The 16,051-nt window shown below is 37.1% G+C and overlaps 1 protein-coding gene across 4 annotated transcripts in view; it reads left to right on the top strand.

The window, feature by feature from the left end:
- DENND4C (DENN domain containing 4C) overlaps positions 1–16,051 on the top strand; it is a 142,248-nt gene that overhangs the window by 63,911 nt on the left and 62,286 nt on the right. For all 4 annotated transcript variants that reach the window (XM_033237435.1, XM_033237437.1, XM_033237436.1 and 1 more), the window contains 4 exons: positions 633–699; positions 1,787–1,845; positions 3,057–3,201; positions 7,710–7,885. In XM_033237435.1, coding sequence (XP_033093326.1) covers positions 633–699; positions 1,787–1,845; positions 3,057–3,201; positions 7,710–7,885 — 447 coding nt within the window. The remainder of the gene's footprint in view (positions 1–632; positions 700–1,786; positions 1,846–3,056; positions 3,202–7,709; positions 7,886–16,051) is intronic.

Genomic DNA, 16,051 nt, shown 5'->3' on the forward strand with positions numbered 1-16,051 from the left:
ATATTCAGCTGTCAGATTAATTTGAAGTTTTTTGAAGTAAAATGTAATGTTAGTGACAAGTTAGCAACCTTTTGAAAAATTAAGATTCTATGAATAGCTTGTGAAAATAAAATCAATGTATATAATCAATATCTTTTTCAGTTGAAGTAATATGTTGCATTTTTGTGGCTCCTAAGAAGCTCTAAACTTTGGAGAAACTTAAGAAGTAATTTTTATAGGTGCAGAAATAGAATGGGTAGGTGGTTCATCCAATGTTAGAGTAGTAAATCTGGGATTAAATTCAATTTTAGTGTAAATTCATTGTAGCACAGTTAGTTGCTCCCTGTACTGCCATGGATAACCAGGGCTATAAAAATTCACTCCTTTCATGAAAACTATTTTTATGTTATTTTTATTCATCTGGTAATGATAGGGGATGGGAATAGAAGTCAGGAAATACATTGTGTATTTCAGAAGTTTGATGGACATGGATAAATTCGTTTACACTAAGCAAATTTACTTACTTAGCCTACATTTTAGATAAATGGCCATGTCATATCTGGGATGATATATAGTGATATTTAAGATTTGTTAAAACCTATGATGCATTTTAGAAAAGTAATTATGATATTTATTTCAAATTTTTTTTCTAGGCACATTTCACATTTTATGCAAAACATCCCTTTTCCTTCACCACAAAGACCGAGAATCCTTGTCCAGGTAACCAAAAGAGAGTATATTTGGGGAGAACTTTGCATATGCTCACCCCAGTCATTGCAGAGTGGATTCTGTATACCTTTGGGTTTGAGGTGGAGCAATATGCATTCGTAAAGTCCTTGGATTTTCTGTGCTTTGTAGCTTTACTGAACATCCTTTCTTACTGGGTTTTGGATTTGAATGTACAGAATTGGAATAATTACAACCCTTGGTTCATAACATTTTCATTTTTGGCCCATGCATGGCCTTTATGTATCTAATTTTAATAATGTAAAACCCAGGATTATGTTTGAGTATATTCTTAATGTCAGATTCTCTAATAAATATTAAATATGAAATGAGCAATGGTTGGAGGGCGTTAACTTAAACAAGGTCTATAATAGTACTATGCTAAAGGACCAGTTTTCTGTTTTCAGTAAGTAGCAGACGTAGGTAGGTATACAGCTTGTGACATATGCAACACGAGCAGGTCTATACCCTCTCTATAATAATAGTTCCACTGATTACATGCTTGGATATGGGAGAGAGGTCAGATTGTCATAAAAGTTGCTTAGTGGTTTGCTCTTCATTTGTATACTATATCTTTCTGGACTATAACAATTAACATACTGGCATACTTAACATACTTTGAGTAGCACTGATCTATAGAGGGAAGCCATTTAAAAGTTTTTCTAAGACATTCTTAACATTATGTATGGTGGGATTAAGTCAGGTATTGTTGATATTGAATGCTATTTCAGTTCTGCAAGTATTAATGTGCGAAGCAACTGCCAAGTGCCTACAGTCTGTTGAGTAAATGAATTTGAAGCTTTTCTGAAGCAGTAATTCCATAAATTTTAAATAATTGTACTTTAACCAATTAAGTGAATCAAAATTCAAATTGACCATTTATTGAAAAAGAACTAATGTAACACTTCTGAGTAAATACAGCTATCATTTTATATTTTAGTACATGTTTCAAAAAGCGTGTTTGCATATTAAATTATTGTTTTCAGTATTACCTTTGATCTAAATATATAAATTTCACAAGTAGTTTTGAAACTTATATCTTGTTTTGGTTAATTTATCTTGTTTTTTTTTTTTTTTTAAGCTGTCAGTCCATGATGCATTAATATTATCACAGCCAGTTTCTACACCTTTACCACTAAGGTAATTACTGGTATTTAGAATGATATATGTATTCACTTGGAGCAGAATGCTTTAAAATATTTTAGTGATTAGTATAATAAAGTTAATTGTTATTTTACAATTAACTTTATTAGTTAAAACTAGGCAAAAATAGCCTTAATGTTTCTGACTTTGATAGCTAGATGGATGGTAGGGCTGTTTTATAAATGGGAACAATTCAGAGAGTTGCAAGATTGGATGTAGAGGACACTTCCCTTTTCTTCTCATCTCCCCTTCCCATATCCAGTTCATAACTAAAGGTTTAAGGTGAGCTGATTTTTGCTTTCTAAATATCTCGAATCCATTTACTTCTTTTCATCTGCATCATAGTAGACTTCCATGATGTCTTACCAGACTACCTCACTACTAGCTTCTTAACTGGTACCTTTTTACTCATCTTCCTTCAGTTCTTTATCCACCCTGTAGCCAGTGTGTCCTTTTGAAAATGGAAATATAATAGTATATTTCAATTTCAGCCTAATCTGTTGCTATTTTCATCCTTTCCCTTACTATGCTTTAGTCACAATAGATTTATTTCAATTTCTTGGCTATGACAACAGCCTTTTCTTGCCCCAGGGCCCTTGCATATATTGTCTGTCACCCCTTCATTCCCATCCTTGTCTCCTTTCTTCTGAGTTCAACTCAAATGGCTATTCAGGAAAATCTTTTTTTTTTTTTTTTTTTGAGACGGAGTCTCGCTCTGTGGCCCAGGCTGGAGTACAGTGGCCAGATCTCAGCTCACTGCAAGCTCCGCCTCCCAGGTTTACACCATTCTCCTGTCTCAGCCTCCCAAGTAGCTGGGACTACAGGTGCCCGCCACCTCGCCCGGCTAGTTTTTTGTATTTTTTAGTAGAGACGGGGTTTCACCGTGTTAGCCAGGATGGTCTCGATCTCCTGACTTCGTGATCCGCCCATCTTGGCCTCCCAAAGTGCTGGGATTACAGGCTTGAGCCCCCTTGCCCGGCCAGGAAAAACTTTCTTGATAAATGCGTTTTATTACCAGAGAATGAATTTAAATCACCCAGTTATCTATCTTATTAAATTTGCTACTTTTCATTGATAAACAAGTAAAGACTTGAAATTAACACTAGACTCTCAATCTGTTAATACTTAAGAAATAATTTAATAAGCAAATCTTAACATGTTTTAGCAAAATAGTTCACAGTGATCTATTTTTCTCTTTTTTTTCCTAGTGGAGCCAACTTTAGCACCTTGCTGATGAATCTGGGTCCTGAGAATTGTGCAACACTGCTGCTCTTTGTTTTACTTGAGAGTAAAATTCTGCTGCATTCTCTTAGGCCAGCTGTCTTGACTGGGGTAGCTGAAGCTGTTGTAGCTGTAAGTATAGAATTTTCCTTTTAGTACAGAATTACTGACAGACAATTTTTACTCCAAAGGGAAATTTCTTTCAGAAACAGCAACTTTGAAAACAACAACAAATTTTTAAAAAGTAACTTTGAAAAATTACCCGCCCAGTAAAAGTCGAATATAATCTGCTGGCAAAGAGAAGTAGGAAGTATAAAGAAAACAAAGGTGATATCTATTTTAGGAAAAATGTCAATTTCCAATTTTTCATATTTTAGAGTTCTTCCCAGAGTAAAAACTATATGATTGTATAATAAAACCTGAGAATGAAGCTGATTGTATTGAGAGGCTCTGGCCAATTTCAGCTGTTCTAAAATTATGCAAATGATTACATGGTTAATTTCTCCCTATTTTAACTTTTAGTAATTGTGAATCAGTAATATAGAGGAAATTCTAAGTGATTGTGAAATAGGATAATATACAGAGGCTAAGCTCTTGTGTAAAGCATAAGTAAAATTAAATTGTTAAATTGTTATTAAAGTTGTTCACTGCTTAAAACCCTTTGGCTTCCCGTTGCGCTTAGAATGAAGTCTGATTGACAGGCACAGTGGCTCACGCCTGTAATCCCAGCAATTTGGGAAGCCGAGGTAGGCGGATCACCTGAGATCAGGAGTTCGAGGCGAGCCTGACCAATATGGAGAAACCCCTCTCTACTGAATATACAAAGTTAGCTGAGTGTGGTGGCACATGCCTGTAATCCCAGCTACTTGGGAGGCTGAGGCAGGAGAATTACTTGAACCCAGGAGGCGGAGGTTGCGGTGAGCTGAGATGACACCATTGCACTCCAGCCTGGGCAACAAGAGTGAGACTCCGTCTCAAAAAAAAAAAAAAAAAGAATGAAGTCTGATTGTATAGGGCTTTATAGGTCATTGTATACAACTTTAGATATTCCAGTTCTCCATTAGTTGTTTAATTTAAAATAGCTGACTCTCCTCTCTTCCCTTCCCCATTTTAAGAATGTAAGTCTCCTGGGAGTAAGGACCTAATCTCTTGTTTATTCCTGTATTTTCAGCACTTGTTACAGTTGCCTAGCACAGAGTAGGCCCTCAATAAATACTTATTAAAACAACAAATGGGGTATGTCTCCAAGATCTTAATCTGGTTGGAGAAGTGCTGTTAGGACTGAAAACAATAGTAACCATAGGAGACAACTTCTAAGAGGATCCTCATTAAGTATTACTTTTCCAAGTCATCACAGTTGTGTGTGAAGGCAAAAGTTGTTAGAATATGAAAATATTTGTTAATGAACTGACCAGTTTTAGAAAGTTCCCACCCAGGCCAGGCGCAGTGGCTCACGCCTGTAATCCCAGCACTTTGGGAGGCCAAGGCAGGTGGATCACGAGGTCAAGAGATCGAGACCATCCTGGCCAACATGGTGAAACCCCATCTCTACTAAAAATACAAAAATTAGCTGGACGTGGTGACGCATGCCTGTAGTCCCAGCTACTCGGGAGGCTGAGGCAGGAGAATCGCTTAAACCCGGGAGGTGGAGGTTGCTATGAGCTGAGGTTGCACCACTGCACTCCAGCCTAGCGACAGAGCAAGACTCCGTCTCAAAAAAAAAAAAAGTTCCCACCCACATATTCCTTACTAAAACAGTGGTGTTTATTCAATCCCCTTTGTCAGAATCGTGGTGGCCAAGTCTCTTGATGGATTTCACTAATATGGTGCAAGAACAGTTGAAAAAAGTGCCCATGGAATTGGTAATCATATGAAAAATGCCAGAATATGTGAGGTTTATGCAACTGATGTTGGACAGCTGTCTGAATTGCATGCAAAATTATTTATAAGTCATGATTTGGTAGTTATGCCAATTACTATTTGAAGAAGAGAACATGGAAAAGAATGGTCACAAAACAAATGCTTCAAAAGGAGAATGATTTAAATATCAAAGAATTAATGGAGACCCATAGCAAAGATTGGTGAAATGTACAAGTACTTTATAAAAAGTGACCCTATAGTGTTGCAAAAGGCAAAGGTGAAGAGAAGGATATCATGTTTTGCTAGCACACAGCTTTTTTTCTAAGGTTTCTTAGATAGTTGCAGGTGTAACACACCTTTTGTTGAATAGAAGATAATTGTCACTCAAGAAATCTGAAGTCCTTGCAGGGTCCTTTGTGAGTGGCTCTGCCCCTCAGCAATCTGATCTTATTTTCCACTACCCTTCATCTTGCTCATTCTTCTCCAGCATTCTGGCCTTACCGTCCTGGGAGCATTAGGCATTCCCCATGCCTTAAGGCCTTTGCCCTAGCTGTTCCTTCTCACTGAAGCACTCTTCTCTTATATATCCCGTTGGCTAAATCTCTCACCTTCTTCAGGTTTCAGCTCTGTTGTCACTTTATTAATGAGGCCTGTCCTGTTTGTCCTAATACAACCTGCTTTTCCTCTCTCCTGCTCTGAACTCTAATGTCCTTCACTTGGCTTTACTTTTCCTTTTTTTTTTTTTTTCCATAGCACTTATTACTTCCTGACATACAGGTTGAGTATCCCTTGTCTAAAATGCTTGGAAAGAAGTGCTTTGGATTTAGGATTTTTTTAGATTTTGGCATGTTTGCAGAATACACGCTGGTTGAACATCCCTAATCTAAAAATCTGAAGTCCTAAATGCTTCTATGAGCAATTTATTTTCTGTGTCATGTTGGTGCTCAAAAAGTTTTGGATTTTGCAGCACTTTGGATTTTGAATTTGCAGGTTAGGGATGTTCAACCTGTAACATAATATTTTATTTATTATGTCTTTCATTTATTTTCTCTCTTTCTGCTAGACAAGGTGTTTGCAAATGATGGCCGAATCCTGCCTGCCACTTGTTTCTATAAAGTTTTATTGGAACATAGGCCATTTATTCATATATTGCCTATGACTGCTTTCATGCGTGACAGCAGAGTTAAATGGTTGTGACAGAGACAATGTGCTTCACAAGGCCTAAAATATTTATTGTCTTCTACAGAAAAAGTTGCTGACTCTTATCCTAAACTATTAACCTCATGAGGAGAGTGATCTCTTTCATTTATTGTTAAGATCTCGTTATGAAGAACAGTAATTAGTACATAGCAAGTGCTCAAATATTAAGTAAATAAATGTTTGAAGACAAAATTCCAATCCTGAATAACCCTTTGTAATAGCTGGCAGAGGTAGTAAGTGTTATAGGCATTTCTTTGGGGTGAATGATGACAGATAAGGGTGATAATTGAACTCGACCTTAAAAGATAACAGGGATTTTTATAGTAGGAGAAAAAAATTATCATCAGTAAAATTTTAGTACTAGCTAATTATTAAATTTTTTTTTGTAAAATTTATTCATTTATTTATTTATTTTTTATGGAGATGAGGGTCTCACTCTGTTGTCCAGGCTGGCCTTGAACTCCTGGCCTCAAGCAGTCCTCCTGCCTCAGCCTCCCAAAGTGTTGAGAGTCACTGCATTTGGCCTTAACATGTTTTAGTCTTTTTTTAGAGAACATCAAAACTTTTTTTTTTTTTTTTAAGAAAAGCACAAATGATACAATTGAAGTAAAGCTTTGTAAAGGAAAACAGGTAAAGATTCTTGAGAAATGTTTTTTTCTCTTTTTTCTTTTTCTGTCTCATCATGTCTAGATAGAGGAGTATTTTATATATTGACTTTTTCTTTCTTTTTTTTTTTTTTTTGAAACAGAGTCTTGCTCTGTTGCCCAGGCTGGAGTGTAGTGGTGCAAACTCTGCTCACTGCAACCTCCGCCTCCTAGGTTCAAGCGATTCTCCTGCCTCTGCCTCCAGAATAACTGGAATTACAGTCATGCACCACCACACTCAGCTAATTTTTGTGTTTTAGTAGAAACAGAGTTTCTACATGTTGGCCAGGCTGGTCTCAAACTCCTGACCCCAAGTGATCCACCCGCCTCAGCCTCCCAAAGTGCTGGGATTACAGGCATGAGCCGCCGTGCCCGGCCTATTGACAGTATTTTTAAGATGCCAGACATCACTGATGTTTATTTGAACAGTTATGAATTTTTTTTTTTTGTTGAACTCTTTAATTAACTATTAGCATTCCCTAGAGAGTAGTTTTTTTTTTTTTTTTTTAAATCCTTGATGCTTTTAGTTGGATTTTGATCTGAGGTAATTTTGAGAATTAATAGGTGAATGAAATGTGTAAGAGTTAAAGATAATAAGTTTGTTTTATGATATTTTGGGCCATTTTATCTTATTTTGACTCCATAAAATTGGAATGTGGGCTTTGTATAGATACTAGAAGAATTAACATGCAAAAAGCTGTTAGTATTTTTATTGTGTTTAATGATCATCGTCATGACTTGAAAATTTTAATTACATTTGTTCATAGTATTGCTTAGTAGTGTTTTATAGTCATTTAGTTTTGGAATGAAGTTTAAGGTAAACAAAACAGTGATTTTAACTGCTTTTCAGTGATCCCTTTTCAGTAATACTAGTTACTTATATAATTTTTATTGCAAATTTAAAATTTGGTTAATTTTTTAAAACTTTTTTCCCAGATGATCTTTCCATTTCAGTGGCAGTGCCCATATATTCCCCTTTGTCCTCTTTCACTGGCTGCAGTGCTTAGTGCACCTTTACCGTTTATAGTTGGAGTTGACTCAAGGTATTTTGATCTTCATGACCCACCACAAGATGTTGTTTGCATTGACTTGGATACGAACATGTTATATGTGTAAGTTGATTCATTTTATATTATCTCCCATTTATGTTTTTCACTATATAGAGTTACAGTTCTTTGAAAGCATCTAGAAATATGCTATTTTTGGTAGTTGTTAAATCTTCCTCTTAAATACAATGGCTCTCAACCAGGGCAGGTATCAGAATCTGAGAACGCTGTGTGATTTGAAAAAAAAAAAAAGTTCAATATTATGATAGTTTATATCTGGATGACAATGTTAAATGTAAGCAGGAGATGTTTAGGTTTATCAGAAGAGACTATGAGTTTGAAAAGTAATGGTTAAACACTGCTTTCAGAGCTCAAGAGACGATATGCTTTCTAGGTTTAATTCAAAATCCATATGTAAGTAAAATGGGTTTACCCATTGGAGATACAAGTTTAGTTACAGTATAGAGTGATATTTTACCATTTGTTTAGTTGTCAGGATTTGAATTTTATAAGGATCTGTTCTTTACTGCATAGAAATTTATATTAAAAATCAGTTATAGTTTGTGTTTGCTGAAGGTGATAAGTACAGCAGTGGTACAGCTGAGGGTTCAGAGAGCAGCAAACTACATTAATAAAAGGAATAGTTCTGGATGGATGTTTAAGGGTTACCCCTTCCCCCACCAAAAGTGGGAAAGGACAGTATTAAAAATTTTCTTATGTTGGTGCCAACTTCCAGGGTGTGGAACACTTATTCTTTACTGTTTGAGATTGGTAGAAAGTGAATAGAGAAATATTTTAGGTGAGGCCTAAATAGTTCCAACAGTAGAATTCGTTGGGAAAATATTTTTATATGAACCAAAAAATTAGCCTAAAGAAGGAAGAAAACATTTGCTGTAACTTAAAATATAATTTTGACACGGATCTACCATTGTATTTTGAAACTGTATAACTGTAGTAGCTCCTTATGTATATTTAGATTTACTTACAGCTTGAAAGTAATGAACAATTTGAATGAATTAAATATTTTTTTGTAGCACACACTTTATTGTTTATAGGCTACTCTCCCTGAAAAACAATTATTTCAGGAATGTATTCGTGGTGTTGCTTTTAGAAATGATTATTTGTGAAGTTAACACTCAGATTTTTTACCTTGTTTTATTTATTATTCCGAATAAAATAATATGGAGAGTCTTAATTTTGCCCAGTTTTGAGTAACTTTTATAAAACTTCTGGTAATCAAAACATTATTTTCTAAAACAAATTTGAAGTGTTTGCTCAATTGTATTTATTTATTTATTTATTTTGAGACAGAGTCTCACTCTGTTGCCCAGGCAACAGAGTTACAGTTGTGCAATCTTGGCTCACTGCGGTCTCCGCCTCCCGGGATCAAGTGATTCTCCTGCTTCAGCCTCCTGAGTAATGGAATTACAGGTGTGTGCCACCACACCTGGGTAATTTTTTTGTATTTTTAGTAGAGATGAGGTTTCACCATGTTGGCCAGGCTGGTCTTAAACTGCTGACCTCAGGTGATCCACCCACCTTGGCCTCCCAAAGTGCTGGGATTACAGGCGTGAGCCACCATGCCTGGCCTGCTCAGTTGTGTTTAAATAATTATAAAATGTGCCCAGGTGTAGTGTCTCACACCTGTAATCTCAGTACTTTTGGAGGCTGAGGCTGGAGAATCACTGAGCCCAGGAGTTTAAGGCCAGCCTGGGCAACATGGTGAGACTCCATCTATATAAAATAAAAAATTAGCCAGGAGTGGTGGTGCGTGCCCGTAGTTCCAGCTGCACAGGCAGCTGAGGAGGAAAGATCACTTTAGTCCAGGAGGTCGAGGCTGCAGTGAGCTATGTTCACCCCACTGTACTGCAGCCTGGGTAACAGAGCAAGACTCTGTCTCCAAAAAAAAAAAAAAAAAGCCTCCAAATTGTACAGAATAATGTAAATAACTTGTATCTATTCACCACAACTTTATTAATAGGCCGGGCACGGTGGCTCATACCTGTAATCCCAGCACTTTGGGAGGCCGAGGCAGACGAATCACCTGAGGTCAGGAGTTTGAGACCAACCTGGCCAACATGGTGAAACTCCGTCTCTACTACAAAAATTAGCCAGGCATGGTGGTGGGCAGCTATAATCCCCACTACTTGGGAGTCTGAGGCAAGAGAATTGCTTGAACCCAGGAGGCGGAGGTTGCAGTGAGTGGAGATCACGCCACTGCACTCCAGCCTGGGCGACAGAGGGAGACTCTGTCTCAAAAAAAAAAAAAATAAAGAAAACATTAGCAATAAATTTGAAATCTCTAGATAGTCCTCCATAATGATATTTTGTTCCTGTCTCCCAGAGAGGAGCTCCAGATCCAACCATCATCTTGGATAAATTCCAAATCCAACCATCATCTTAGATTTGGAGTTTATCATATACATGCATTTTTAAAACATTTATTATATATGTATTAATCTAAATAAAATTTTGTTTTGCATACTTACAAATTTTTTTCTACTTGAATAGTTTTCTGTGAATTTCTTTTTTGCTTACCGTTCTTTGTGAGGTTCATCCAGTTCATTTTCAATGGTGATCAATGTCGATGGACATTTAGGTTGTATCTAGATCTTTGATGTTAGGAACAAGGCTGTTCTGATTATCGTTGTATATATTTCCTTGAGTATATGCTCAGGAATTCCTCTGACGTGTATACCTGGAAGCCCTAATGTTGCTTGGTAGGGAATGAGCATTTTCAACTTAATAACTAATACCAGATTACTCTCCCAAGTTTACTCCATCCTCAGCAGATGAAAGTACTCTTTGCTTCATATCCTTGCCAGCACTTGTGGTCAGACTTTTACATTTTTTACCAATTTGATGGTAATGGTATTTCACTGTGGCTTTAATTCACATTTCCTTAATTAGTAGCAAATGGAGCATTTTCATACCTTCGTGCTCCTTGGTTTTCCTCTCCTGTGAATTGGATGTTCCTTTTGTTGGTGCATTTTGCTGTTAGATTGTCTTTTTCTTTTGATTTGTAGAAATTGTATATATAATCAGGAATTAATTATTGGTCTGCTGTGTGCATTCCAAATAGCTTCTCCCACATTGTGACCTGTCATTCCATTCTGTTTTTGGTGTCTTTTGATAAAGAGACTTATTTTAATTTATCAAATTTTAAATTTCTCTTTATGGAGTACTGTTTTTGATTCTTATATATGAAATATTTCACCTTGAGGCCGTGAAATACTATCATGATTATTTTTTAAGTTGTGAGGTTTACGTGTCTCATTTAGTTATTTAATTCAGCTACACTTGATGGGACATACTGCTTTCTGTATTTGTATAGATACATATCCGATCTTATTCTTTTCCTTTGATTTGTTTTCAATCTCTTGCCAGTATTATACTATCTTAATGGCTTTAAAATTAAGTTGTCTACAACATGAATGAACCTTGAAAACATTATGTTAAAAGACCTTATATTATGATTTAATTTACATGAAATGTCCCAAGCAGGCAAATCTCTAGAGGCAGAAAGTAGATTGATTAGTGATTGCCTTGGAATGGAGAGGATGGGAGTATTGGAAACTAAGTGACTGTGGGATTTCTTTTTGAGGTGATGAAAATATTCTAAAATTGCTTGTAGGCTGGGAGCAGTGGCCCACGCCTGTAATCCCAATATTTTGGGAGGCTGAGGTGGGTGGATCTTCTGAGGTTGGGAGTTTGAGACCAGCCTGACCAACATGGAGAAACCCCGTCTCTACTAAAATAACAAAGCTAGCCGGGCGTGGTGGCGCATGCCTGTAATCCCAGCTACTCAGGAGGCTGAGGCAGGAGAATTGCTTGAACCCGGGAGGCAGAGGTCGCAGTGATACGAGATTGCGTCATTGCACTCCAGCCTGGGCAACAAGAGCAAAACTCCGTCTCAAAAAAAAAAAAAAATTGAGTGTAGTGGTGGTTACACAATTCCGTGAATATAATAAAAACCATTGAATTGCACACGTCACATGGGTGAGTTGTATGGCATATGACTTTATATCTTAATAAAACTGTTTTAAAAAGTCATGGTATGAGACCTTTTTTTGGCAGTGTCCATGGCGAATCCCCTTACTCCTGTTATTTTTGAAAATTGTTTTCACTCTATTTGGTCTTTTGTTTTTCCATATAAATTTTAATACCATCTTGTTAAGCTCTACACACAATTACATTGGCATTTTTGTTAGAATTTTATTGTATTTATAGATTCGTTTGGAGGCAGATGATACCTTTTTGGCACACATTGAAAATATGCACAAGAAATATGACCCATGAATGTGGTATTTCACTTCATTGATCTTTGAAAATTTTTCAGTAAACTTTGTGTTTTCTCCAGAAAGATAATTCACATCTTTTGTTAGACTTATTTGTTCCTAAGTATCTTTCAGTTTTTATTGCTACTGTAAATGGTATTTTTAATTAGACTTTCTACTTGTTGCTGGGAAATGTAGTTGGTTTTTATGTAGCGGCCTTATATCTAGCAACTTAGTTGAATTCTCTTAATTTGTATATTATCTTCAATTTTCTGCCTATAAACACATTTCTCTACTTATACTATCCTAATGTATTTTAAAATTTTTTGTCTTAATTCTCCAGCTAGGATCGCTAGTGTAATGTTGACTATAAGTAGTTATAGTTGGTATCTTGTCTTGTTTCTAATTTCAAAGGGGATGCTTTGAGCAGTTTATCATAAATTATGATTATTGGTATACAGCAGGGATTGACATCTGGCCCAAAGCTTGTTTTTGTAAATAAAGTTTTATTGGAAAAGAGGCATGCTCATTCATTTACATATGGTCCATGCCTGCTTTCATGATGCAACAGCACATTTGAGTAGTTTTGACAGATGGGGTTTCGCCACGTTGGCCAGGCTGGTTTCAAACTCCTGGCCTGAAGTGATATGCCTACATCAGCCTCCCAAAGTGCTGGGATTACAGGTGTGAGCCACCCTGTCTGGCTACAAAAGATACATTATTAAATGAAAAAAATCGCCGGGCGCGGTGGCTCAAGCCTGTAATCCCAGCACTTTGGGAGGCCGAGACGGGCGGATCACGAGGTCAGGAGATCGAGACCATCCTGGCTAACACGGTGAAACCCCGTCTCTACTAAAAAATACAAAAAACTAGCCGGGTGAGGTGGCGGGCGCCTGTAGTCCCAGCTACTCGGGAGGCTGAGGCAGGAGAATGGCATAAACCCGGGAGGCGGAGCTTGCCGTGAGCTGAGATCTGGCCACCGCACTCCAGCCCGGGCGACAGAGCGAGACTCCGTCTCAAAAAAAAAAAAAAAAAAAAAAAAAAATCAAGGTGGTAGTTGTGTATTGCAGTGTGCTGCTACTTGTGCAAAAGAAAAGGCAGGGAATAGTTATATTTACTTGTATCTGCTAGTTTTGGAATAAAGACACATTAAAATATGCTCAAGAAACTAGTGATTATGTATTATGGGGGTGAGGGAACTGATCAGACGTGGAACAAGGATGTGTGTATGTGTTTTAAGTTATTTTTGAGCTGTGTGATCATATTAAAGTTTTAAAACTCCCAGTGTGATGGTGGATTTGTCAATTGCATTTTATAGTTATTTGGACATTTGCTTTATGTACTTAATTAAGGCTGTGTTATGAGGGACACTCAAGTTCAAAATAGTTCTGCAGTTAAATGAATACTTTTATTTTGTAGCTACTTTAAAAAAAAATCACTGATGGCTCTTGTTAGTTTGTGCTTTTCTTCTCATTAATACATTATTTTAGATATATCATCTTTGGTATATATTTTCCCATCCTTTTAATTTCAGATATTCTGTGTATAGTATATAACTGGCATTAGAAACCCAATCTAACGTTTGTCTTTTTATTGAAGAATCCATTAATTTACATGTATTGTTATATATTTGAATATTTCTGTCTCATTTAGTCCTTTTTGTTTTGCTGTTATTCTTTTCTCTCTTTCAGATTGAATGGATTATTCTGTATTTTCCCCATCTACTTACCTAAATGTTATATTATGTGTATATGTGTGTGTGTGTATATGTATAATTTCATATTTATGTTCCTTTAATGATTCCTCTCAGTTTTTTAATATGGGTGCTTAGAACTTGAAATTAATATTTTACTCCTTTTTCAAGCAGTAAAGTAGACTTTAAAATACTTTAATTGGCAACATCCTCTTACTCTTACTGGTACAAAAACAATGAATTTTACAATTAATGGGCCTTTAGGTTAGATGAGATGCATTTCATCTACCTACAGTAGCCCTGTGTATTAGGTACATTATCAGTCCTCATTTTGTAGATCAGAAAATTGAGTAACAGACGAGTTGAGTGATTTATACAAAGTCACACAGAGAGTAAATGTCAGAGCCAGATTACAAATGGATGATAATCCAGACATTAATGACAATATTTTATTTGGGGGAGGGGGTTAAAAGATAGCACTAAAATATTAGACAGCGATGACATAAAATGAGATAAATTGATCAAAGTTAAACTTGACATGCCATCACTTTTAAGACACAGTTTCAAGAGATGTTAAAATATGTCTTTTAACATACCAGGCACAAAGGAAGTGTTAGCTCTTTTATTAGACATTTATTCTTACAGAGAGGATATTATGTTTGCTTCCATTCTGGTGGCATTAAGCCAGGGAGCACTTGAAGTTAGTTATTTTGACTGACAGTTTCTTGTGCCATGCCAGTAGCGTGCAGTCAAACTCATAACCCATTAGTTGGCAGGCATACGGTAATGAATTCTCAGGGGAGATCCCTCCCCTAATCAAAATCCAAGCTGAGGGAGCTGCGCTATGAGGACACAAGGCATAAGAATGATGCAATGATTAGCCAGGTGTGGTGGCATGTGCCTGTAATGCCAACTACTTGGGAGGCCGAGGCAGGAAAATCGCTTGAACCTGGAAGGAAGAGGTTGCAGTGAGCTGAGATTGTGCCACTGTACTACAGCCTGGGCAACAGAGTGAGACTTCCCCTCGGGGTGGGGCCAGGGGGTGAAGAATTATGCAATGGACTTTGGGGACTTGGGGGAAAGGGTGGGAGGGGGTTGAGGAATAAAAGACTACACATGAGGCCAGACGCAGTGGCTCATGCCTGTAGCCCCAGCACCTTGGGAGTCCAAGGCAGGCGGATCACGAGATCAGGAGATCGAGACCATCCTGGCTAACACGGTGAAACTCTGTCTCTACTAAAAATACAAAAAATTAACTGGGTATGGTGCCACACGCCTGTAGTCCCAGCTACTTGGGAGCCTGAGGCAGGAGAATCGCTTGAACCCGGGAGACGGAGGTTGCAGTGAGCCAAGATCACACCTCTGCACTCCAGTCTGGGCGACAAAGCAAAGACTACACATGGGGTACAGTGTGTACTACTTGGGTGATGGGTGCACCTAAATCTCAGAAATCATCACTAAAGAACTAATTCATGTAACCAGATACCACCTGTTCCCCGAAAACCTATTGAAATTAAAAAAAATTGACATATTTTATTAAAAGATTTAAAGTATGCAAAAAAAGATTCCAAAATGCAATCACTTGCTTAGAAAAAAGCTACATGTGAACTGCACTGAGTACTGAAGAACAATACTATAAAATAGAACATGATTAAAATAAAAAATAATTTAACTTTTTATTAAAAATTAAATTTTTATTAAATTTATTAATTTCATTAATCAGCTAATATAAAGGTACAACCAGGATTCCAGGTTGATCCTAAAGCTGGAATCTCTGCCTTTTTCATTATGTCATGCTACATTTAGAGAAACCTAAGCAATTCACTGACTTAGGGAAAAGGCTTAGAATTGTAGTATTTTGGGTTAAAAAAAGAATCAGGCTGGGTGCGATGGCTCATGCCTGTAATCCCAGCACTTCAGGAGGCCGAGGTGGGGGGATCACATGAGGTCAGGAGTTCGAGACCAGCCTGGCCAACATGATGAAACCCTGTCTTTACTAAAATAAAAAATTAGCTGGGTGTGGTGGCGCTCCCCTGTAATCCCAGCTAGTTAGAGACTGAGGCCAGAGAATTGCTTGAACCTGGAAGGCAGAGGTTGCAGTGAGCTGAGATCATACCACTGCACTCCAGCCTGGACGACAGAGTGAGACTCTGTCTCAAAAAAAAAAAAAAAAAAGGAAAAAAAGAAGAAAAAGCGGAGTCAGCCTTTTAAGCGTACCAGTTTTATTTGGAAGTTTCATTTCTAACATACTTCTTGGTGAGA

The sequence above is a fragment of the Trachypithecus francoisi genome, unplaced genomic scaffold, assembly GCF_009764315.1.
Source record: "Trachypithecus francoisi isolate TF-2019V2 unplaced genomic scaffold, Tfra_2.0 Lachesis_group16, whole genome shotgun sequence".
In the NCBI taxonomy this organism is placed as follows: Eukaryota; Metazoa; Chordata; class Mammalia; order Primates; family Cercopithecidae; genus Trachypithecus; species Trachypithecus francoisi.